At 38.2% G+C, this 24,671-nt stretch overlaps 1 protein-coding gene across 1 annotated transcript in view; it reads right to left on the bottom strand.

The window, feature by feature from the left end:
- The window catches only part of LOC145689314 (uncharacterized), a 48,146-nt gene extending 25,799 nt beyond the window's left edge, over window positions 1-22,347 (bottom strand). Inside the window, exon 1 of the mRNA XM_081763456.1 lies at window positions 22,157-22,347. Coding sequence (XP_081619582.1) covers window positions 22,157-22,347 — 191 coding nt within the window. The remainder of the gene's footprint in view (window positions 1-22,156) is intronic.
- Between the last annotated feature and the right edge of the window lie 2,324 nt (window positions 22,348-24,671).

Raw genomic sequence — 24,671 nt, 5'->3', positions numbered from 1 at the left:
ATCCAACATACGAGGGCTGTCTAAATAGTATCCGACCTTTGGCCAGAAAAATAGTTGCGAATACCTGACAGATTTGGGACCCTAATCCCCTTCAAAGTAGGTCCCTTGTGCTTCCACACACTTAGCCCACCGATCCTTCCACTGCTGGAAACACCGCTGGAAGTCTTCTTTTGGAATGTTGTTCAGCTCCGTCGTCGTGTTCCGCATTATGTCTTCTCTACTCTCAAAACGGGATCCCTTCAGAGGCGTCTTCAATTTTGAAAACAACCAGAAGTCACAAGGAGCCAGGTCTGGAGAGTAGGGAGTTTGGCGAACGGTTGTAATTCCATGTTTGGCTAAGAACGTGTGGATCAATTGGGATGAATGTGCTGGGGCGTTGTCATGATGGACGTGCCAGTTCTTCGCTGTCCACATGTCTGGTCTTTTGCGCAGGACTGCGTCACGGAGTCGCCTGAGAACATTTTGATAGTACTCCTTTGTCACTGTTTGTCCTTCCGGTGCCTACTCGTGATGTACAATTCCACGGGCATCGAAGAAAACAGTCAGCAACACCTTGATTTTGCTTCGCACCTGCCGCGCTTTCTTCGGCCTTGGAGAATCGGGATGCTTCCATTGACACGATTGTTGTTTTGTTTCTGGGTCGTACCCGTACACCCATGACTCATCTCCAGTTATCACGGTATTCAGATACCCAGGATCAGTGTTGGTGGTGTCCAGAAGGTCCTGTGCAACGTCAAAACGGGTGTCTTTTTGTTCCTGAGACAACAACTTGGGTACAAATTTAGCAGCCACTCGTTTCATGTTCAAATCGTCACGCAAAATTGCATGTGCAGAATCTTTACTCACTCCAACATCTTCTGCAATCTCCCGCACTGTCAAACGGCGATCTGCCGTCACCAAATTTCGCACCCGCTCAACAACAGCTGCATTCCGAGCAGTTTGGGGTCTGCCGCTACGCTGCTCACTCTCGACTGATGTGCGGCCATCTTTGAATCGGTTGAATCATTGTTTAATTTGTGTTACACCCATCGCATCTTCTCCAAACACCTGCTGAATCTTACGAATTGTTTGGCTTTGAGAATCACCCAGCCTTTGACAGAATTTGATGCAGTATCTTTGCGAGAAACACTAAATCCGACGAACACTACCAACAGCACCTCATTTCGCGACCACCAGCTCACGACTGGCACACGCGAACGCGGTGAAAAAATTCAAGCATGCGCATTAAGGTTCCTCCTTCCACAGTGCACGGTGGCGCCGCCTGAGAATCACTACTTTGCGTGGAAAACATTAAGGTCGGATACTTTTTAGACAGGCCTCGTATTAGTTAAGAATGTATACTGTTGTTGATTGAAAGTGTATGATCTATGAGATCTAATTATATAACGACGAACTGAAGATAGTGGAAACCGTCGTTAAATTTATGTAGTTCACTGATTGATAAATCTTGAGAAAGTTTGTATATTCCTGTTAATGGTTATTATTGATCAGTGTCTTGTGTATTTTTTGTGATATGAATGAGATGGAAGCTATGTCTGAGTAAATAAATTTGGGGTCTCCTCAGCTACTTCATCTCACCTTACGATGTGCTATGTGATCATCTAATACTTACTTATATATGCATGCGTTCGTCTGTAAATTAAACAACAAATGCAATTAAGTTAATAAAATGCATATAATATGATCTATTTGTGATGACGTCAAAACTGTATTTTATTTTGTTAGTTGAGGCTTGAAGTAGTGTACCGTATATTTGTATATTGTCTGATATGTATGAGATGGCTGATATGAATATAGAGTTGACGAGTGGTTGTATATATGGATTAGGGATGGGCAGATCCGGATATTTTTGGATCCGGATATCCGGATCCACTTGGGTCCGGATATAAGGTATCCGGATATCCGGACACTGGATCCGGATCCGAGATTTCGGATCTTGGATCCGGATCCGAAAAAACGAATCTTGGATCCGGATCCGAAAAAACGGATCTTGGATCCGGATCCGAAATTTCGGATCTTGGATCCGGATCCGAAATTTCGGATCGTGGATCCGGATTCGAGAAACCGAATCTTGGATCCGGATCCGAAAATCCGTGTCAGAAAATTCGGGTGTTCCGAATCAGCAAAATTTTCGAAATTATTGACAAAGTGATTTTCATTCCTATGCTTAAAATAAGATTTTAAGACACTTTTGATATCTGATCGTGTGACAGCCTTGCGTTCTCTTCATTCTGTTGATATTTGGTTTTCGTGCCTTAATATGTCACAATTACTCCAAATTTGATTGAGTAAAACTGTCGACTTAGGTGAGAGCAATCTCATTGTCAGATTCGATTCTAGTGGAAATACTTGACCGAAAAGGTAGTAAATCTTTTTTAAAGCGGTCGTCCTGATGGAAATTTGTCCTTTGTTTTCTGTAACACTAGTCAAATGCTGGAATGAAACCTTAGTCTCAAGCCCAAACTTCTTCATTAGACTCAGGCTGCTTACTTTTCTAATTCTTTCTGAGTTATTGTGGTCACTGAATGAGGCCATTTCCTAGTCGTGATGGGTTAGAGCATTGCTAATAGAACAGCCCATAAAATATAGATCAAATCAAATTAAGGAGCAACTTCCTTTTCTTGCTCTTGATGAGCTTTTTTTTCTTTCTTTAAAAATACGTTTCTCTGTGACCGTACCACTCCAGTTAGAATTAAGAATTGTAGTAGAGATGAAGTTCTAAATGGCAATTAATGTATCAAAATCAATGTATTAATGTACTGTATGTGTATACAAAACTCTGCATAAGTTGTTTAAGGAGCTATATCATTCATGTAAACACATAGGCGGATGCAGGGGGAGGGCGAAAAGTCGTTCGCCTCTACCCAGCGCCACCATTAACAGTGTACTTTAGTGGCAATTTGTGGCAATTTCAGATCATGTAAGTAATTTTTCACTGCTAGCATCCCCAACCGCCCCCTAAGAATCCATCCGCCATCTCCAGGAGTCCATTCTGGATTCGCCCCTGCGCGCAAACATAATATACAACTCATTCAAGAGTACATTTTGGTAGCTTTTTAAAATTTTTATCTTAAAGGATTGTCATTTCTCGTGGCTACTTATGCAATTTTGTCCACAGGCATACATGCAATTTCTAGTCATTACGCAAATACATTTATATACTTAATAGACCTCGGCTAGTTGGGGGCTTCGCCACTAGACCCCCGTTACTAGGGCCTCGCACCACAAAAGCCTCTAATCATAATCAATTTAAAAATAAATGTTTGGGGATTTGCCCTTAGACCCTCTGATATCTCATTTGATCGGCCTATGACCTCGTACCTCGTAAACCTACAACCATACCGAATCTCAGTTCAAATATCAAATTGTATGAAATAACATTCCGGTATCCCGAGACATACTGAATTTCAGTGCGAGTACATGGGGGCTTTCCCCCCAGCCCACACATTTGCTCGGTCTACGGCCTCCCACATCATACGCCTGCAAACATAACGAATTTTTAAGGGGTGCGGTGGCTTCGTGGTAGAGCGTTCACCTCCGGTGCTTGGGGTCCCTGGGTCGATCCCAGCTCGCGCCGTGTGTACTTTGTGGTGGACAAACACCGTGCTCGTGGGTTTTCTCGGGGTGTTCCCGTTTCCTCCCACTTTCTTCATTTCATTTATTTCTCATAATCACCGTCTCATTTAGCCTAACCGGCATAAGCGTGGGACGCAAAACTCAAGGATTTCATTTCATAACGAATTTTTGTTCAAATAGCAAGTTTCATTTCTCTAACATTCCAGGATTCCGAGATATAAAAGTCTTTTCTTACCCTCTAAGACATACATCGAAAAGCGCTTAAGTACATACCTAATTATTTCAAATGTAAAGTCCAAATACCAAATTCTATGCTCCTAACCTTCAGAGGTTCCCAGATATCGACATGTTATTATAATAATTACAATCCCCACCCTCTTTCCTTTCCATCTCTTTTCTTTTCCTTTTTACTAAAACGTCAAAAAACACTGAAACACATATCAAATTATTTTCAATGATAAATGCAAATACCAAATTTCAAGTCTCTAACCTTAAAGGATTGAACATATTAATACAATAATTGTAATCCTCACTTAATTTTCTTCTCGCCCTTTTTCTTCCCTTCTGGGCCACATATCAAAAAAAAAAAAAAAAAAGGTGGGATTTGCAACTAAACATCGCGATGCCAGACAGAAACAGACCCCGCAACGCGTGCTAAACAACTGCGCATGGGACGGTCCATCGGTGTTAGCAAGCATTACTCGGATAATTGTACATGATTATTTGCTCGTCTCTGCTATTGCTGGCAGGGCTACTTTTATGTTTTAAAACCTAGATTTGTAATAGTGTGTAAATGTTACTATTGTGTTGGCTTTCAGTAAGATGTAATAGATTTTGACTGTTTTAAGTATATTTTTACCCCTGAGAGATAAAAAAACCGTTATTAGTGCAGATTGAATTTTTAAGTGCTATTACGAAAATTGTTTCTAAATTTTCTAGATAATTTCTCTACTCTTTTATGTTTGTAACGGGCATGATTGATCAGTGGTGAACAATTCATCTTTGCACTGCAATGGGTTCCTGGATTGAAACCCAAATCTTGTAAGTTTTGTTATTAACGATACCATATCCGTTTTACTTTACTTTTTTCATTTATATTTTTTCCCCTCACCAATCATTGCACAATTATTTATTTTCAATTTTTATCCGTCCCTTTTAGACTAAAAGAATAGCCTTAAGGCATTAAATTATAGATTTAAAATTTAAAACTTTATTAAATATTGCTATTATTCTACGTTTTATTGTAAGATGTCAAAGTATATCATGCATAAGTATGGGAAGTGTAATAAAAAGGCTGTGTCTGTCTGTCCGTCTGTCTGTTGACAGATATCAGTGCAAAAACTGTAAGTGATAGCGAGGAGCATGTTTCTGGAATAGATTGAACACCCCAAGGATAGATTCAATTCCCCTATTACAACCGGAAGCTATAGATTTACTGCTTCCGGTTTCAATACTAAATTCACATACTTTGGAAGAATTTCTTAACCCGCTATTCCAACTGGAACTTTTAGAAATCAACCAATTCTGGTTTTAACCTTCAACCATCATCATAGAGCAAAACGATGATAGCTAGTGAAAAGTTTTTGTAATTGGGTCGGATTTTCAAGAATAAATTCCATCTTCTCTTTTAACACTATTCAAACCTCAGGGCCGCGGTACAGCGTTCACCTCTGGAGATCGCGGACTCTTGTTCGATCCCATCCCGCGACAAGTGAACCTTGTAGTGGACAAACACTGTGTGCGTGGTTTTCTCGGGGGTTTCCCACTTTCTTCATTCCATCGTTTTATTTATTTCTCATCATCACCATCTCCTTTAGCCTAGCCGGTATAATCATGGAATGTAAAACTTATAGATTTATTTCAATTATTTTTGTCACTCAAGAAAACTGTGAGTGAGTAGGTAGGGGTCACTTGGCGCTGTTTTTTTCCTACTGCGCATGCGCAAACCCTGGACGCTGATTGGCTGGCGCAGGTCACGTGACCCCGCCCCCTTGGCCACGCCCCTTGACGCTGATTGGTCGGCTCCGGCCACGCCCCTTGACGCTGATTGGTCGGTGCCGGCCACGCCCCCGGCCACGCTCTTTAACGACCTCCTATCTACTGCGCTGACTGGCTGGCAGCGGACCCCCTTCCGATTGGCTGGCGTCGGACCTCGCCCCGTTAACGCTCTTTTATGACCTCCTATCTACTGCGCTGACTGGCTGGCAGCGGACCCCCGCCGATTGGCTGGCGCAGGACCCTCCCTCTTTACGCCGATTGGCGGACCACGCGCACGGTCTGCGCTGATTGGCCGGCACCGGATCACCCTCCAGGCACTCGTTCCCTTTTATGAGCACTTTACGAACACATAGCAGAGCACATATAACATAAGACTATCCAACATAGCAGGGGTGCACTCGTTCCCTTTTATGAGCACTTTTAACATAGCAGAAATTACACAGAGACTACGAACACATAACATAGCACATATTACACAGAGACTCGTTCCCTTTTATGAGCACTCTTTTTAAACATAGCAGAGAATAATGGGGGTGTATTCGCCCTCCATTTTGACCTACTGCGCATATGCGCAGAAACATAACACCCCGTTCCCTTTTATGAGCACTTCACAACCACATAGCAGAGCCGATAACACATTCTCCATCCACCTATTTAACATAGTACATAGCAGAGTATTGCTTATTTTCTTTTACGGGGTAGCAACACCCCCAACCCTCCTCCTTTCTCATCCAGGGCTTGGGACCGGCAATGGCGGAGTTTAAAAAAATAATACCATCATACTCTCATAAATGAATAAAGCATAATATCATTAGCATCAATAGTGGTGAGTGAGAATTTGTTTAAAAAATCCTGCAACGAATAACCAGATGCACGACATGCTAAATATGGGAAACAGTAATGTCCACAAAATTGAGATAAATCACCTTGAATACGTCTATTATTCCATGTATAATACAGACAGTTTCGTTTTAAAAACCTTATATGATGTTGTATATAGGGAGGTATACCATAGCTATCGAAATACTCTCCCACACACATATTAGATATATAAACAGCAACCCACTGTTCACCAGGCTTATCACTAGAATCAGTGTTTATAATTATGGCGGCTGGAAATGTATGAATAAACAGAGGTAACTCATTAGCAGCATACACACCAATAAAATGATCTTTAGGCAAATTTTGTTGTAATGCTTCATAAAGCTCAATTGTATTTAACATTTTTTCCCTTTAATTAATATATATTTTTCTCTGGAAATCAATTTCTAATTCTGAAGAGAAGTCACCATAAATAATTGTTGTTACAGGAGATGGCAGTGCTTCTTTAAAATGAACCTCTAGGCGTACACTTCCTTGCCGTTGTGGACTAGTATGAAATCCAGCACTAGCACTAGAATCGGGAGTTAAATCAAACACCAGTAGAGTATAACCATTAGGATATTCGGCGAGTGAAATATTATTACCTTGATTAGAATAATAAATACCTGAACCTGTAAATAACGTGGAATATGCTTGTATATATAGCTTATTATCAAAATCAGGTTGTAGCGGTTTGGAAGGAACAGGCGTTCCATCAACATACAGTGTAAAAAATGACATATTAAAATGCTGAAAATTGAACGGATTTGTCTGATAAGTACCATTAAAAGCAGTATTACTAACAAAACCAATAATAATACGTTTAGGCACTAGGCCTGAAAATAGATCTGGAAGTGTACTATCCATAATTCCTTGTGGCAGCGTTTCAGTCTTCACTTGCACTTTTGTTATAGGATATTTTACTCTAAATTTAGGATTTTGTAATACTTTATTTTGTGCTATTTTAACGACCGGTGACACATCAACCTTTCTCACAAGCAATGTTGCATCTGTAATTACAACTTTTCCGTCAGCATCTGCGTCACCCATTAGACAAAATGTAGGTTTAGCTGGAATTAGTTTAATACGCAGTTGTACACCACTCAGTAAAAATTTCTCCTGATTAAATATATCGGCATGAATATAACCCAATAGTTCAAATGACTGACTTAAAGCAGTGAGAAGAAAACGTTGTTTAAATCCTACATTACTATCGACCACACTGTCCATATGGCCTGCAGTATCTTTAAACCACATTGATGTTTGAAGATGCGTTGATTTAGCTTCAGCATTATAATTTAGTAGTTTTTCAATATACGATCGATATGGATATGTATGTGAAGAGTAGGAAATAAGTTGATTATTTAAATATAATTGCAATTCACTGAACATTGCATTGAGAAAATCATTTACAGGGCCGATTTTCTTATCGGCAGAAGTTAAATTAGAACCATCTGATTTAGTAATTTTACCTTTAATATAAAACATTGTGTGCGGTAAGTCAATATAGTCATCCCCATGACCGGGGACAACAAATTCTATTGGAGCATTATCAGCTATCGAAGCCACAGGCTTATATGGAACTATTTTATTACCTATAATACTGGTTTGAGTGGGTAAACCAGCAAATAAATCTAATTCTGATTTCATACACTCACACTGCATTTTTCTCTCTTTTCTTACTATTAATATTCACACACAGTAAAATTTATAATATCGTATTACGTTTGCGAAAATGTAATTTTACACATACACTGCCATGTTGGAAAGGAAGTGGATTACCTGTACTATCTCTTAAATCAATAATAATTTGATCAAATTGTTTACGTTGCACGGGGACATAGTGAGGATTGTCAAAAATATGTACATTATTAATACCATACTCTGTAATATTTGTATTTATAATACGTAACAACGGAGCTACGGTGTCACCCACCATTTGTGGTTCTACAATATCACTGTAAATATACATAAGTGTAGGTAGCGATTTTTGTAAATCAGGTGGATAACGAGCATGATGCACAACTGCAATATCTTCTTGTTGTATGTGATCAAAGTCTAGTATTCTGGCTAGTTCAGGAGATAGGCGTACTTCTATATGCTTCTCTTGATCTTTTATTACTCTACTGACTTCAATTCGTTTTACTGATGCTTTAACTTTTAATTGTAAATTTAATATATCACTTTTATGATTAATTTGAGATAGAATATCATCAACATTATAATAGTGTCCTGGTAAGATTTTAGTTATGTTCCAGCTTTTTGTATTCATGAGACGGTAATAAATATTATTAGTATATTTGGAAACATTCTGAAATGAATTTGTATAATGTACTTCAACAACGGCCGTCTCCCACTCACCTTTCTCTAGCACCAATGGATGATATAATTTGGTAGTATAACATGACAAAGTATTTTGTGGAAAATACTCCATAGAACTGTTACTCGGTAGTGTAAGATAAAAGCTAGTAGTACTCTGTTCCATATTAATCAATAATATCACTCTTCCTTTTCTTTTTACCACCAGTCTTTGCAAAATGAACTTTTCTCCATTTTCTTCTTCTTCCAGATCCTTCCAACACTTGATTTATTTTATTTTGAGCTTTAGTTTTTAAATTATTTTTAGCTTCTTGCCAACGTGATGTTAAAGCTTCGTCAATAGGTCTATTATCACCTAATACATATCCAGCTACATTAATTCCTGTACGTAACAATTCTTTACCAACAGTTTTTGCTCCTTGTTTAATTAACGGAAATACACTTCGAAATAAACCACCTAAAAAACTTCCAATACCATAACCTTCTTGATATGGTGCACCTCTATACACGTTATAACCACCTCCTGCTTGGTGAGTATAGTATTTAAAGTATGGATCATTCATTATTATTATTTTTTCCTATATACACAAATATAACAGTTGTTTATAATATAGTATTGTGGCTAAATGTTTTTTAAATGTGACACAGGAATCCATGAATTAAAAGAAGGGGGATATCCCCGCCAACGAACAAGTACACGTTTACCTTTAACTTCTAAAATTTCATCTATTTCATAAACTTTAGGCAGAGGCACTCCTTGTAATTCCTCCTCGTAAAATGTACCATCAATTACTTCACCATGTAAGTCCTCCAACACATAAACCACTTTCTTTTCCTTATGTATCACCTGTTTTATTTTAAATATTTCTACAGTCCACTTTTCTTTGTACCCTTTTTCAAAATGCCGTTTTGCTTTAGTAATGCGCACAGTATCACCTTTTTTATATTTTGCAACGTTAGTATGCGGCATCGGTTTTATTAATTTATTCCAAACTTGTTGAAAAGTGTCCTGGTTCACACTGGCGGGTGGTAATTGATGAGCTCTATGTGGTCTAGAATTATATGCCTGAACAAGTTTCGATAGTACATCTATGTATCGGTAAGTCTTCTTGGCTGTAAAATATTTCCACATTCGTTCTTTAAGAGTTCGATTAAAACGTTCCACCACACTTGCCTTAATATCGGAGTTTTGTGTTGTGAAGAATTTAATATTTTGCTTTTTTAAGTATAACTGAAATGGTCTATTAACAAACTCTGTACCTTTATCTGTTTGTAGACGTAAGGGTCTACGACGAGTAGATGCAAATATTTGCTTAAATGCTTTTATAATGTTTTCACCAGTTTTTGTACGTACAGGCACTGCCCAGACATAACGACTAAACGAATCAAACACTGTTAAAATATACCTATTGCCATCATTATACTTCTGCAGACTGTGCATATCGTTTAAATCAGCTTGCCACTGATCGTCAATATTGAACACTAAATAGGGATTACGTGGAAACTTTTTACGTACTGGCTTATGCAGAGTATAAGTCGGCTGTTCTTTTACCCACTGTTGCACTTTGTGTAAAGGAATAGATTTCTTCACAGCTCTCCATAATGACGTAGCAGTTGAAAACGAGGCAGGGTGTGAAGGGTTATAATAAATATCGGCCAGCTTCTTCATATTTTATAATCACACCATCTGTTGACAACTTTACGTTTACGTGGTGGCTCCTCCTCCTCCTCTTCTTCTTCCTGTTTTGGATCAGCAGCAGCGCCAGATGATGATGATGATGTCAGCTTACGAATATATTCTATACGCTGTGGGTTGCCTATATACTCTAAAGGTATATTGGATTTTGCTAACAGTACAGCAAAGGGTTCCCAACCTGTAGGGGGAATATTTTTCTTGCGATACCTGACAAAATCTGCTATTAGATCTACTATATTAGCTCCAGGAATTAATTTATTATAAATATTAACATTACCATTGTCATCCCAATGAATGTTGGAATTTTGTTTTAATTTACGTAATAAAGGTCTTGCTTTACGCACACAATTTTCGGGGAGAGTAGATAGTATTTCATCGTCCTCTCCGTCCTCATCCTCCTCCTCCTTCTTCTTAGTACCAACACTAGTTGATGTTGTTGCAGTAGGTTTTTGCACAATGTGTAAATATTTTTGTAACACCTCTTTATAGCGTATCCATTTTTCTTCAACACTCATATTTTTATTATTTAAAATATTTTTCATCTCATCATCTAAATTAGATATAGTTTGATATTGGTGCAATTTTTCTGGTGCAATTAAAACAAGCTTTTGTGTATGCTGCATAATTATTTAATTAAAGTAGATAGTATACCTCCAATAATAGGTGCAAGCAAAGCAGTAAGAAACCCACCTTTTTGTACAATTATTCGTTTTTTCTTTTGTTTTAATGATGGACCTTTTTTCGCTAAATACCTCAATTCCTTTCTATATCTTTTTAATCTATTTTTCTCTTTTTTATTTAACGGAACATTTCCTTGTAATACGTTGCTTGGCGTACTTTTGGTTTTGCCTTTGCTAAAAGTTTTAGTAAATGTGCACTCTCTCTGCTAATCATTTTTTCTTTTTGTAGCTATTATATTAAAATTGAGTATTAAAATATATCAGTTATTGAGATTATTTTTTTACTGGTACATAAACATAATTGTAAGAATCTGAGGGGAAAATTTTTGTTCGAACACGATGTTCGTCCCTGTTTTAAATCAAAAACCAAATAACTATGAGGATCTCGTGTTGCGTCCTGATAGGCCTCCTGTACAAATTTTGTGTTACCAGGATATAATTGGCGTGCTAGATAATTAATTTGAGCCTGGTCTCTGGGGTTTTTAAAACATTATATAATGGCAATTTAATGATATGTCTCGCATACCTTTAGCTTGATGAAACATATTTTGTGTTATAAAAATAACACTTAAATCTCGGTGGTGGCTACCTTTAGTAAAAAAGTCAACAATTCGTGTATCACATTCTCGCATTAAATCGTCAATAATTACAAGATGTGGGCCAGCTTGTGCTGGAAAATCATCTATTTTGGGGAGCCCTTCTTTAAATGTACAACCTGAGGATAGAGTTTCATACAGAGGTTGCCACTCACCATAACACCATACTATATTTTTCCATTTTTCGGCATAATGTTTTAAAAACTCTTTTACAAAATATGATTTACCACACCCAGTGGGGCCGGCTATAATACAAGTAAATGGATGTTGAAACTCCATATTCTAATACACCACAAATAATTATGAATATAATAGCATATTACAATTCAAAATGTGAATACTTTCAGACATGTTTACAATTGAATGCACGGCAAATGAAGCTGGAGTTTTCGCCATGTACAGACACAGAAATTTACCTGACCATTACTATGATCATCTGACAATGATATTTTATAATATACCTCCCTCATCATCGTATGCTAGACCAACACATCGATTTAAAATTTGATTATCCATTTTTTTACTCTCTCTCTCTCTCTCACTCTACTTAATTAACCTATTCGTTTTCTTTTATACCCGTAGGGAAGTGTATCAAAATTTTCTATTCGTTTCCTTTTACTAGCAGTAACCTGATAGATTTTATGCGCCTCCGGCTTAGTAATCAATTTATAATCTTTAGTACGTACAATTTGTCGACCGAGAGGAACGCTAATAGAAGGTGAATTATTTAAAATCATATCTTTCATCTGTTCAAAGTTTACATATTTTAATGTTCTATTATTCAGTGTGATTCCCTTGATTTTACATATTGTCTTTGTTTTACCATTAAGAGTGTTAACAACGGAATAGCCGTAACATTTGGGACCACCAGCACAAAATTCTTCGATATATGCATCCGGACCATATTCTGCCAACTCATTCTTCCATTCCCCTAAATGCACTCCTATTTTTAACTGTTGCTCGCCAGGCGATTGAGTGTAAATAATACTATCGGTATCATAATATAACACACGCTCGCCAAGTAAATCCAAATAACGAAATAACTCGAGGCGAGCGTGTGTCGTGGTGTATGCTGCGATTATCACGTTAATGTTTTTAGCAGGAGCAATAACGCTCTCATTAACACTCCAGTTGAGCACACGGAATTTGTCGCCGATTGGAATACACGAATTAACCTCAATATTCGGATTTGTTAATTTATCGAAATACTCCTCGGGAGTTTTAATGATAGCGATTTGCTCCATGTTTTCTCTTTGTGCGAACTTACCCCACAGGCTGTTTACTCCTAGCTTTGAAATTCGTTTCTTAGGTTTGTTGTGCATAATCTTTTCCCGGTCTAATCGAACACCCTCTTTCTCATAATACTCCTGTATGAAGTGGTCTTTTTGTTGTTCGGTGACGCATCCTGCAGGCCAACCGTTACACTCAGTCTTGATCTTCATAAACAGGTTAATGTATTCCGTGAAAAGACCGCCCTCTTTCTTTTCAGCGTCATACATTACAACCTCATAGCTCCATACCTCGTGTTTTTCTAGCACTCTATATCCTTTCTCGACAGCTACCCGCACTTCGTCTACAACCCACACTTCAGTCAAAGCTCTTTCCCTCTCCGAATGCGTGCATTCTTCTTCTTCATTCAGAGTGTCCGCGCACGTTCGGCATAAGGGGAATAATAATTTTCCACCACTCCGATAGGGCAGCACCGGGTGGTAGAGATTGGCCGGGGGTAAAACCGAACACTTTATTATTCCCTCAAACGCTGAAATATCGGGACACACGTCATCACCCACATAAACTTTCGGATGACCCACAGGATATTTTTTCACCTTACAACAGTAAGGATAGAGGGAGATTATATCTGTATACATAATACGTTCTCCCTCTTTCGTCTTTCTGTAGAGTTTCACGTTGTCGACTCTACCACCATACAGGGCATCCCGCGGGTGAATTGGGGCCTTTTTAGTCATGATGTGGTTTTTTACAAATATACTCACCGGCGGGTGGTCTTTTAGAAAATCCCGTCACCGGCATTCCCACATTTCATGAACTATATACCCCAGCTCTTTTAATCGAATAATTTTGTTTACACTACTTTCATAACGCATATTGAAAGTAGTGTACGCGTCATTATATATGGGGTTGTCACGGCCTGTGGGGTAACACTCCCGGCATCCGTGGAATAGACACCCTTGGTACTCCCAAACGTGTTCTGCACCGTTATAGTGTGCATATCCATCCACTTTATACCCACCTCTCACCACAACCTCTCGCCCGTTACCAGAATGCTGGATTCGTGTTTTCAATCTGTCGGCCTCGTACACGAGGCACTGAACGGCGCCGACAGATTGATTATCACGCCACCTGTACCCACTATGCGGGATAATACCAATGGTGTCTGTTCGCAGGAACTTTTTTCGATACATTAAGTTGCACGCGCTGGCAATGCTTATACTCTCGAGGAACGGGTTGACGCCCGATATAGCCTCAAACTCGTTCATAAATTTTACGCAAGCATTGCGCAGCACGTCCACATCGTTCATACAGTATTTTATAAGTTGTTCTTTTAAAATGAAACCCGTCTCTCCAAGTGTTTCCTTTTCCTCATTGTACCAACGCAGAAACTTCTCTTTCTGTTTCTTTTTCAAACCTCCCACATCGTAATACTCGATACCGGGTAAAGCACCCCTATACTCCTGATTAGCTTTTGCGTTAAATAAATGAGGGAAATGACCCTTCGAGACGGGCAAATCGAACGCGTCGCCTAATTTGGCCAAAGGCATCGGCAAGAAATTTAGACTATCGATAAATTTTAAATATAAATACTCCATCGATAAAATTTTGCACCCCCGCATAATTATTCGCGGCGTCCACTCTTTATGAAGCATCATTGCGCGTAAAATAAAATGGGCGTCGTAGCCCTTTGCGTTATGAGCTACAACGACTATTTTATTTATTTCAGAACGCCTTTGTGCTAAATAGTCTAAAAATTCGCCAATGCATTTGTCCCCATAAAATACATGTGTTCTATCGCCGCATACACCACACCGTTCAGTCTCACTGTTTCTACAACAGTAGCAAACTTGTTGGCTGACTAACAGGTTGGGCTCATGCTCAAAAATACCACCGGCTACTTCTTTATCTTGGCGGCACTCAATGTCGTAAAACACTAATAACCATTTCTGTGGGGTACGCGTTCGGCATGGTTGTATATAACATAAATGCCCTGACGGCATCATATTATTACACCCTGTGCAGAATACCTCCCCACAGACATGTGGATTCCGCCCTTTCTTCACCACGTAGGCTTTACGACATTGAGGGCACACTTTCAGAATAGCACACAATGAAGCCTTATGGTTTTTGAGACACTGAGGCCCATAAAAGCATCTATTGCATTCCCGGCAGTATATTACACTTTTCGTAATTGTGCATGGTGGTCTGTTCCGGCATTTATTGTATAAAGCTTTACACTTCCCCACGTGCCTGTCTTTGGACTGAAATTTTTTGTGGCATTCCTCGCAATAGTAAACACATGAAAAGGCTGCTGTTAGGCTAGTGATCACGTTATAATGATTGTTAATATATAACAAATTAATCTGTTTGCCATGACCGTGACCCTCAAAAAATATTTTTTCTCCCGATAACCCATCATACACTGTGATTTTATAGTCCACTAAATATGTCTGAAATTTTTTTAATTCCGGTATCCCCCCGCCATTCTCTAGGCTAACACCAGCCTTTTCACTTAACTCGGATACCTTTTGAAACATATTTTTTGGGCGTTGATTTCGATATCTATCTCTTTCTTTTTTATCATTTTTATGTTCAATAAGCCCTATAGCCACCACCAGAGCTTGACCCAAAAAATAGTATTCAGGGTTTTTAATGACTATAATACCTTTGTTATGTTTTATGTACTCGTTTATGTCAGAAAAATTCTGTTTCACTCGTCCCATACCAATAGGTAATTCGACGTGGTGAAAATAGAGAATAAAGCGATCTTGATATAAGAATGAAGTATTGGATTGAATTACTTTTTCTAACGCACCCCACACATTTTCAGCAGTCATATTATTAGCAGTTCGAAAAGACAAATAGAATGGTTTATCTGGGTGATTTTGGTTTATAAAATCAACCCTACACGATGATGAGGGAGCACACCTCTCATTACATACCGTACCAAATCGTTAATACCGTTTTCTACCCATTCAAGGGGGTTTTCTCCCTCTGGGGGAGGAGTTAATTCAATTGTCAGTAAATTCCCATTATCTTTAAACCGTCTATAATATTGCTGAGATTCGGATATTATATTAAACCGCTCCATTTTTTTGCTGTTTATCTAACTTTTAGAATATTGTAAAATCGTTAATGCTTGCTGTTTTATCTTAATTGCTGTCTTTCAAATATAGAACACCAATTAGTGTTTTTTCTAATAGCCTATTATTCTTAACGTTCAACAATTATTCACAGTAAAGCAATGATTATATATATATATATATTTGCAAAATTCTTCTCAGAAAAATCAGCTGTTTGCAAGAAAAAAGTACTTGGGACTGTTCCAACTATAGAACACCAATTAGTGTTTTTCCCAATAACCTATTATTCTTAACGATCAACAATTATTCACTGTAAAGCAATGCTTATATATATATATATTTTTGCAAAATTCTTCTCGGAAAAATCAGGTGTTTGCAAGAAAAAAGTAATTGGGGCTGTTCCAACTATAGAACACCAATTAGTGTTTTTCCCAATAACGTATTCTTTCTAAACCTGTAAATAGAAAAAAAAACGAATTTTACTTTGCAAAACCACCACCGAAAATTTTGACAAAGTTAAAAAAATTCTTATTTTTAAAAAAATCTATATTCGGCTTATTTTTTGCCCCTGTGACACCGGGTTTTCACGATCGTATTCAACACAACGTATATTTCAAAAAATAATCGGTTTTGGGTGAGGTTATGAGGAACACTTAAAATCCACCACCGAAAATTTTGAGTTAAAAAATGCTTATTTTTAAAAAAAATCTATATTCGGCTTATTTTTTGCCACTGTGACACCGGGTTTTCACGATCGTATTCAACACAACGTATATTTCAAAAAATAATCGGTTTTGGGTGAGGTTATGAGGAACACTTAAAATCCACCACCGAAAATTGAGTTAAAAAATGCTTATTTTTAAAAAAATCTATATTCGGCTTATTTTTTGCCACTGTGACACCGGGTTTTCACGATCGTATTCAACACAACGTATATTTCAAAAAATAATCGGTTTTGGGTGAGGTTATGAGGAACACTTAAAATCCACCACCGAAAATTTTGAGTTAAAAAATGCTTATTTTTTAAAAAAATCTATATTCGGCTTATTTTTTGCCGCTGTGACACCGGGTTTTCACGATCGTATTCAACACAACGTATATTTCAAAAAATAATCGGTTTTGGGTGAGGTTATGAGGAACACTTAAAATCCACCACCGAAAATTTTGACAAAGTTCAAAAAATACTTACCATTAATTCACACAAAATTCACTTCACTGTTCTCACACACTACACACGATGTTATCTTTTTGCAATCCGACGAATAACTGACTGAGAACTGCTTCGAACCTCACCCCTTATATAGTGTTCTGCTTTCCTCTGATTGGCTAAAATAAAACTTTTTTCATTGGAGCAAAATCTACAAGTCAAGTATCTCATTGGCTAACTATTTACTATTGGCTCCAAACAAAAACGACTAAGATATGTGCTAATATTTTCTAAGTTCATTTTTGGGTATCCAAAATTCATAAAATGGCCCATATCTCGAAAACGGTCAAAAATATCGAAAAAATAATCGAAAAAATCCCCCCGTACCTCACACCTTGTCGTTTTTAGACATGAAGAACCCATGGAACCATGTTTCAATCTTGTACGACAAGAGTGGGGGGCCACGGCGGGTCCAAAAAAACTTCTCTTGAAAACTGTAAGAGATAGAGCAAACATAACACATTGAAGCGCTGTTTCTCAGCTTTCATGGCGTCATTGCTAGAAATACTCCAGACAAATCGTCTAAGGCCATTTTTGGGTGTCCAAAAATCATAAAATGGCCCATATCTCGAAAACGGTCAAAAATATCAAAAAAATAATCGAAAAAATCTCCCCTTTATAAATCTCCTTGCCGATTTTACACATGAAGAACCCATGGAACCATGTTTCAAACTTGTACGACAAGGGTGGGCCAAGTTGCTAAAAAAACTTCGGATCGTCATATCTCAAGAACGGTGAGAGGTAGAAATAAAATTTTAACGGCATTCGATTTAGGATCATCAAATGTATAATCTACCCAAGTTTGGTAAACAAACATCGCCCAACTTTCAACTTTTTCGAAAATCAAAATTTTTTGCCTCTAGACCGTCATATCTCGAAAGCGGTAAGAGATAGAGCCACATTTTTGACCGGTCTTTCCAGTGGAGTACACATATACAGAGTTTCAAAAACTCAGAAACCAAATGGGTCGAAATTTTAAAAAACTCAAATCGTTATATCTGGAAAACGGTGAGAGATAGAAATAAAATTTTAACGGTATTCGATTTAGGATCATCAAATGTATCATCCGCCCACGTTTGGTAAACATCACCCAACTTTCAACTTTTTTCGAAAATCGCAATTTTTGACACGGCTTAAAGAACAAGTTTTCAAGGGGTTCCACCACTTTCTGTTCTCATGTTGAATGAATACACTCCCTTATTATAGGGGGGGGGGTGGAAAATAAGCCATACTCTTTTATTAATTCTGCTATGTTTAAATTGGGGTTGGAAAATATGCCATACTCTTTTATTAGCTCTGCTATGTGATTGTAAAGTGTTCATAAAAGGGAACGAGTCTTTGCTGTTTAAAAGAGTGCTCATAAAAGGGAACGAGTCTCTGTGTAATATGTGCTGCGTTATGTGTTCGTAGTCTCCGTGTAATATCTGCTATGTTAAAAGTGCTCATAAAAGGGAACGAGTGCGTGGAGGGTGATCCGGCGCCGACCGATCTGCGCGGACCGTGCGCGTGGTCCGCCAATCCTCGTTAAGGGGCGTGGCCGGGGGCGTGGCCTGCACCGACCAATCAGCGTCAAGGGGCGTGGCCAGCCAATCAGCGTCAAGGGGCGTGGCCGGGTCACGTGACCCGCGCCAGCCAATCAGCGTCGAGAGTTTGCGCATGCGCAGTAGGAAGAAAAATGCCCCCAAGTGACCCCTACCTACTGAGTGGCCTAGACCCCCAGCCCCGAACTGGATCTAACAATGTGTTAATTGTATAAACAAATGACTAAAATCTGCAAGTTACATCAGAAATATTAATAAAATCTCCAAATACTATTTGAAAATAGAAAAAACATTTATAAATAAAAAATAATGTGGCTATTTGAATACGCTTAGCTAGACATCAAGCTAAGTTCTTCTCGTACTTTTTTTTCATTTTTGAATGATTATGCAATCTAAAGTAGTTTATACTACGCAACCATAGTACTGTTTCAACAAAATACATTAGCGTTCTGTCATTAGAGTTACGCCTAATGACTATGTGATTAGAGCAGATAACGGTCATCTATGCATGCACTTAGTATAGACTATATATGTACGTTTGTGGTTACTGTCTAATTATTGTAACATAAACTACTTGAAATTGTCTCCCTAATGAGTACGTGGTTATGCGGCATTAACGTCACCGACATAATAAGGAGATAGTTACGCGATTTCTAATATACAGATAGTTATCAAAATAATGGAATAATTTAGAATAGAAACAAATCAGACATCTAGGTTGGCAATTGTCAGGCGGCGACCGCAGCTCCATGCTGCTGGTGAAGGTTGTGTTAGGACAAATTCCATACTGCGTGAAGATCAGTGGAACATCCGAATGCAGTTTACTAGACAGATGTTGATATTGAAAATTGGCTATTTCTCTGATTTACAATTAGGGTAAATTGTTGATGCTCGGTTATGTAAAGCGAACGACGAAAGTAGCAAATGTGTTGGGTGGGTCGTGAGGGACAGTGTCCTAGGTAATGACAGACTACAAAATACTTCGAAATCAGAACACTGAAGAGGAACAGTGGTCCGAAGAAAACCCTTAGTGACAGGATTATTAAAGCACCTTGTCACTCTGAACCTGAGGGTTAGTAGTGACACTTACAGGCAGCAAGAAGATTGCAGTTTGATGCGTGTTCGTTCTTCCTCTCTCGTGAAGAACCTGTTAGACACTTCCATAATTTACAAGTAGCTCGTGTCCTAGGTGTCCGTGAGAAAGCGTGGTACTTCGACACGTAAATATTAAGTAGTTCGGGGCATTGTTGCAGTGTTTATAGATAACTCGAACGATCCTACCGGGAGACTGGAAGGCCACGAAGTGCCTCCCAAATTGGAAAGTAATGCTTGTCTTCAGGTCCAGTAAGGGGTGGTTGACTGCGTACATGGTATCTTAGTACAGAGTATTAAAAATCAGAAATAAATGGGGCCAGGAGATAGTAAGCCTTCTCGAGAATTCTTGGGATTCAATGATTAGGGTTGGTCTTTGGCTGTGGCCTTGTGGGATTCGGTACTTACAGATCGTGTAGTCCAAAGGGAAGATGAGCGTGCTCTATAACTCTCTGCCAACACTGCTTATGCTGGTTGATTGCTAGCTCGCTAACGGAGTTCCCCTACAAATAGGTAAAACTGGAAGATACAAGGCATACAAGGACAATGTAGCTCCAGACTTATACTGTCAAGTTTAAAGGGCATGGTATACCCCATTCATTACCTTGTTTGAAAATTTGAAGAGTGCTTGGACGCCCTAAGAAGTTAACAACATAAACGTAAAGATGAATGCTATTACCCGTCATATAATATTTTCATAGAGAACCGTTTAGCAAATGAGGTGAAGTGACAAAGGAACACTAGCAGTACCTCCCACAGCCTTTCTCAACAATCACATAAACTACATGATATGGATATGCGTGGTCTGATTGCACGGGCGAAACCACTGATAAGGGACCATCACGCTTTAGCACAACTCCAATAGTATCACGAACATTCAACATAGACCTCTGATGACTGGAAACATGATGGACTGGTCGGGTCAGTCATTGTTCAATTGATTTCAAATAATGAGCTGTGTTCATGGCTGGTGGATACCCAAAGAAGAGTTTAATTCAATGTTTCTGCCAAACTGTGAACATGGCGGCGACTCTGTGATACAGTGGGCAGCAATATTCTGTTTTTCAGTTAACCATGTGTTGTGCTTACCAATCCGTTATCTTATTCGCCATTTTAAGGAACCATGTACATGTTGTGGTCGAGATGTCTTTTCCGAGCTATCATACCATTGTCTAGGATGATAATGCACACATTCACACGAGTAGTTGCGCGGCGGTAGGCACTCCGAGATAAAATTAAACACATCTTCTGGCCGGCGCAATTCCTGGACCTGAACATAATTGAACATCTATGGTCCAGTGTGGAGACAGCTCCGGCGCAGGATATGATTGTACTTACGCTCGATCACGGCGTATATAAGCACCTGCTGTTTGTATTGTGGAGATATTGCAAGTTTAATGATTCAACCTTTTATTTAGTAAAGTTATACGTAAATAACTTATTTTGTAACTGGACAACAAAGAATCATGTAGGCCAATAGAAAGTTCGACCTATTCGGGATTCTCTTCTCTGAATATCAGTAGTCACTGTTAAACTAAGGATAATGCATGAAATTCAATATCTAGGGTGGGCGAGAATAACTCTACCTAAAAGGCTGTTCGCAGACTACCCGACTTCGTGTGTCGAAGACACGCGTCAGGCTGTGTCGTCTCGTCATTCATACTCGACACACATCCGCGACGGACGCTAGATCTAACTTCACATGTCTCGGAAATGTGTAATTTTTTTTAGCCAGAACAATGGGACAATGCACTTTATATAGTTTTATGAAATTGCCGTAAGCACATTCATAAGGAGGACGTATGTAGCCTGGAGTTGGCGATCCTCATTGAGTCCTGGACTAAATCCGGGGCCTAGTCAGTATGTTGCTAAATCCGCCACTAACTACATGAGGTATTATCTTCATGTCTCGCGGCCTCTCCTTATGAAAATCATTATGGAGTGCCACCGGACATCAGGGTTATGCCTAAGTGCTTATAAAACATTATTTTCCATATTTTTGTACAATATAATATTAAATACACAGAATATGTGAAAAAATAACGAAATATTATAAAATTACATATTGACCTGGGGGATCGCAGTTTGTGAGTGTGTAAAATATATTTGGGAATATCTGGTCATTTGTGCTATTTTTTAAAGTCTAATATGAAATAGTAAAGTGGAGCAATAAGCAATGTAGTTTGATGTTGCAATTTCCATCAAACAGTTCATTGGCTTGGTACTGAATTTTAGAAAATGCAAGAAAAAACAAAACGGCAACATGCAATGTACTTGCCGATACGATTCTTCTCTTTTGTTTGCATCTCTATGAATCCACTATGGAATGCACAATACACTGTTTCCCATGCTTTCGTCTTTTCAAGTCTGTTGTTATAGGAATCACTGCTGGAGTTCCATATACTAGGCTGTTCTTCAATTTCTGGAATGAAAGCGTCTGTGTCGAAAGCTTCCATTGAGCTCATCTTTCAGAATGAGTATCTGTTTGCTGAAAAGACAAATTGTGGTACTGTTGCGCGTCTTCGACACACGAAGTCGCATAGTATGAAAAGGTTCCCGCGACAAGCCTGCCACAGAAAAAAAATGTCTCGCTTCTTCGACACACTAAGTCGCGTAGTCTGCGAAGGACCAAATTGTTTATAACATTTTAAAAAATAATTAGCCAATTTTCAAGAAACAGCATTTTGTCTTAAAAATAGTAAAATTTATTACATTGTATTTCGGTTATATCATTACAGGAATGCTTGACAGACTATGGCGTAATGTCCAATCTTGCGTAACCGGACTCACTTGTCATCGCAGAACTCACTTGTTTCAGAACTTCCACAACTGGCACTTCCGCAACAATTTTTATAGAGATAGTTGTAAGTACTTCAAATTATAAGCCTGTAGCCAAACTTCGTCTATAAAAATTGTTGCGTGATAACCTTAGGATTCTGAAACATGTATTTTTGGATAGCACACATATTAGGTCTTCAGTGAACTCTTGGCCCGACTACAGTAGGTCCCATAATTTTTGGAGCTATGGAACTTTAAAGTTCAGTTTTCCATGTTTTCGCCAGCCTATAGCTCCGAAAGGAAGCATTTGAACCCAGATTGGTCTATACATTTTGTAATATCTTGGTGTCAGGAATCACCTCCCAAACGATGTCGGTGTTGTTTTGAAACACCATGTATATTCAACTCTAGCTTATGATGCATTACGAACGAATACGAACGCGAACAAAATATGGGCCGTTTCACGATTAGGGGCAAGTTTGAAGGTGCAAAATCTGAAATTTTTAGGGGGGGGGAATTCAATGCTTTTTTTCTTAAATATGCCCTATATATAAAGTGGCAATGTCACCTTGTGCACGGCAGCGCAGAAACGTTTATATTTTCTGAGGTACGTGACAAAGTTTCCAAACGCGTTAGATTAATTTGTTATTACAGTAGCACGTTTCCAAATTTTCGTTTTATTCTGTATTTTCTCTGTTGAAACGGCAGTATTATGTTACAAATTGACAAACGGAGGTGTAAAAATATTTTACAATAAAATATAGAAGTATTAGTAATTTTTAGTACTTTATTGAAACAAAAAATACATTAGCGTGACAAAAATGTAATGGAAATGGCTTATGACACACAGGATGCAATTATTGGAATATATTTGACAAAGTACACTAACACATTAATATAATTCTCCTATATCAGAGGTCTGGTTCAAAATTGGTGAAACCCACTAATACAATTTGGAGCTCATATTGTATGTTTGTTCACTAGCGAAACATTTTTTACTCTTCTAACAAAATATAAATATATTGTAGTAAATTTTATTTGTGTTTTACGTCATTTCTGCACAAAACCAGTATGAATACTAATGCTCTACACAGTAAGTCCTTATTGCTAGTGCAATAACACAATTTAATACAATGATTATACAATAATAATACACACAATAATACAGTGTGTGAATATTGCAATCAGTTTGAGAATAATACAGTTCGCATAAAAGACTTAAAAAAACATAATTTGCTGCTGATAAAGCAGATGAACACTATACAATTGTTTCAGATCAACAGAAAAAATAATTATGTACTTATGTTATTTTTTTGTACTGCTGATCTGTTTTTAAAAAACGAAAGTATTCCCGCATTCAAATAACCTTCATTTCTAACAATATTCATAAACTATTCATGTCGTTTTTTCTGACAATACAACTTTTACAGATTTGTCATGTCCACTTTTATGGGCCTGAAACAATTGCACACTGTTGATCTGTTACAGAAACCGGAAATAATTCTTACATTCAAAGAACCCTTCCTCTCTGAGACTGCTTGGTGCACTTTCATCAAATCTGGTATTTTTGGCAAGTTGTTAGGTACTAAGGAATCAACAGCCGAAATTGCAGAAGTATCTATGTAAAAGAACTTAATTTTTGAAGTTTCAGACCTATTTGACATATTGAACATTGCTTTTGCATCAGCTAGTCGTGTCCATGCGAAACTAATATGTCAGCTTGTCTTGCGAGAAGCACCGAAATGCATCTGCTGTATTTCTTGAGAACACACATTGATAGTTCTCAGAAAAATCAACGTAGAGTACACATTCTTTCTGTGTAAGTGTCTTTACTAAGTAATACTGATGATATACGTTGCATTTGTGTCTAAGAAAAGGCAGCATATCGTTTTCAAACGCACGTGCTAAGTCTGTCACCGAACCTCTTACCTTTTCTTTTTCGTAACTCGTACTATAATGGTTTCGGATGTGCCGTTCATATTGTACTTCGTTCTTTTTTATTGTTCCAACA

Source organism: Thermobia domestica, chromosome 7 (assembly GCF_964235325.1).
Source record: "Thermobia domestica chromosome 7, izTheDome1.hap1.1, whole genome shotgun sequence".
Lineage (NCBI taxonomy): Eukaryota > Metazoa > Arthropoda > Insecta > Zygentoma > Lepismatidae > Thermobia > Thermobia domestica.
The sequence above is the reverse complement of the archived record's forward strand: the minus strand, read 5'-3'. Positions and strand labels throughout refer to the sequence as shown.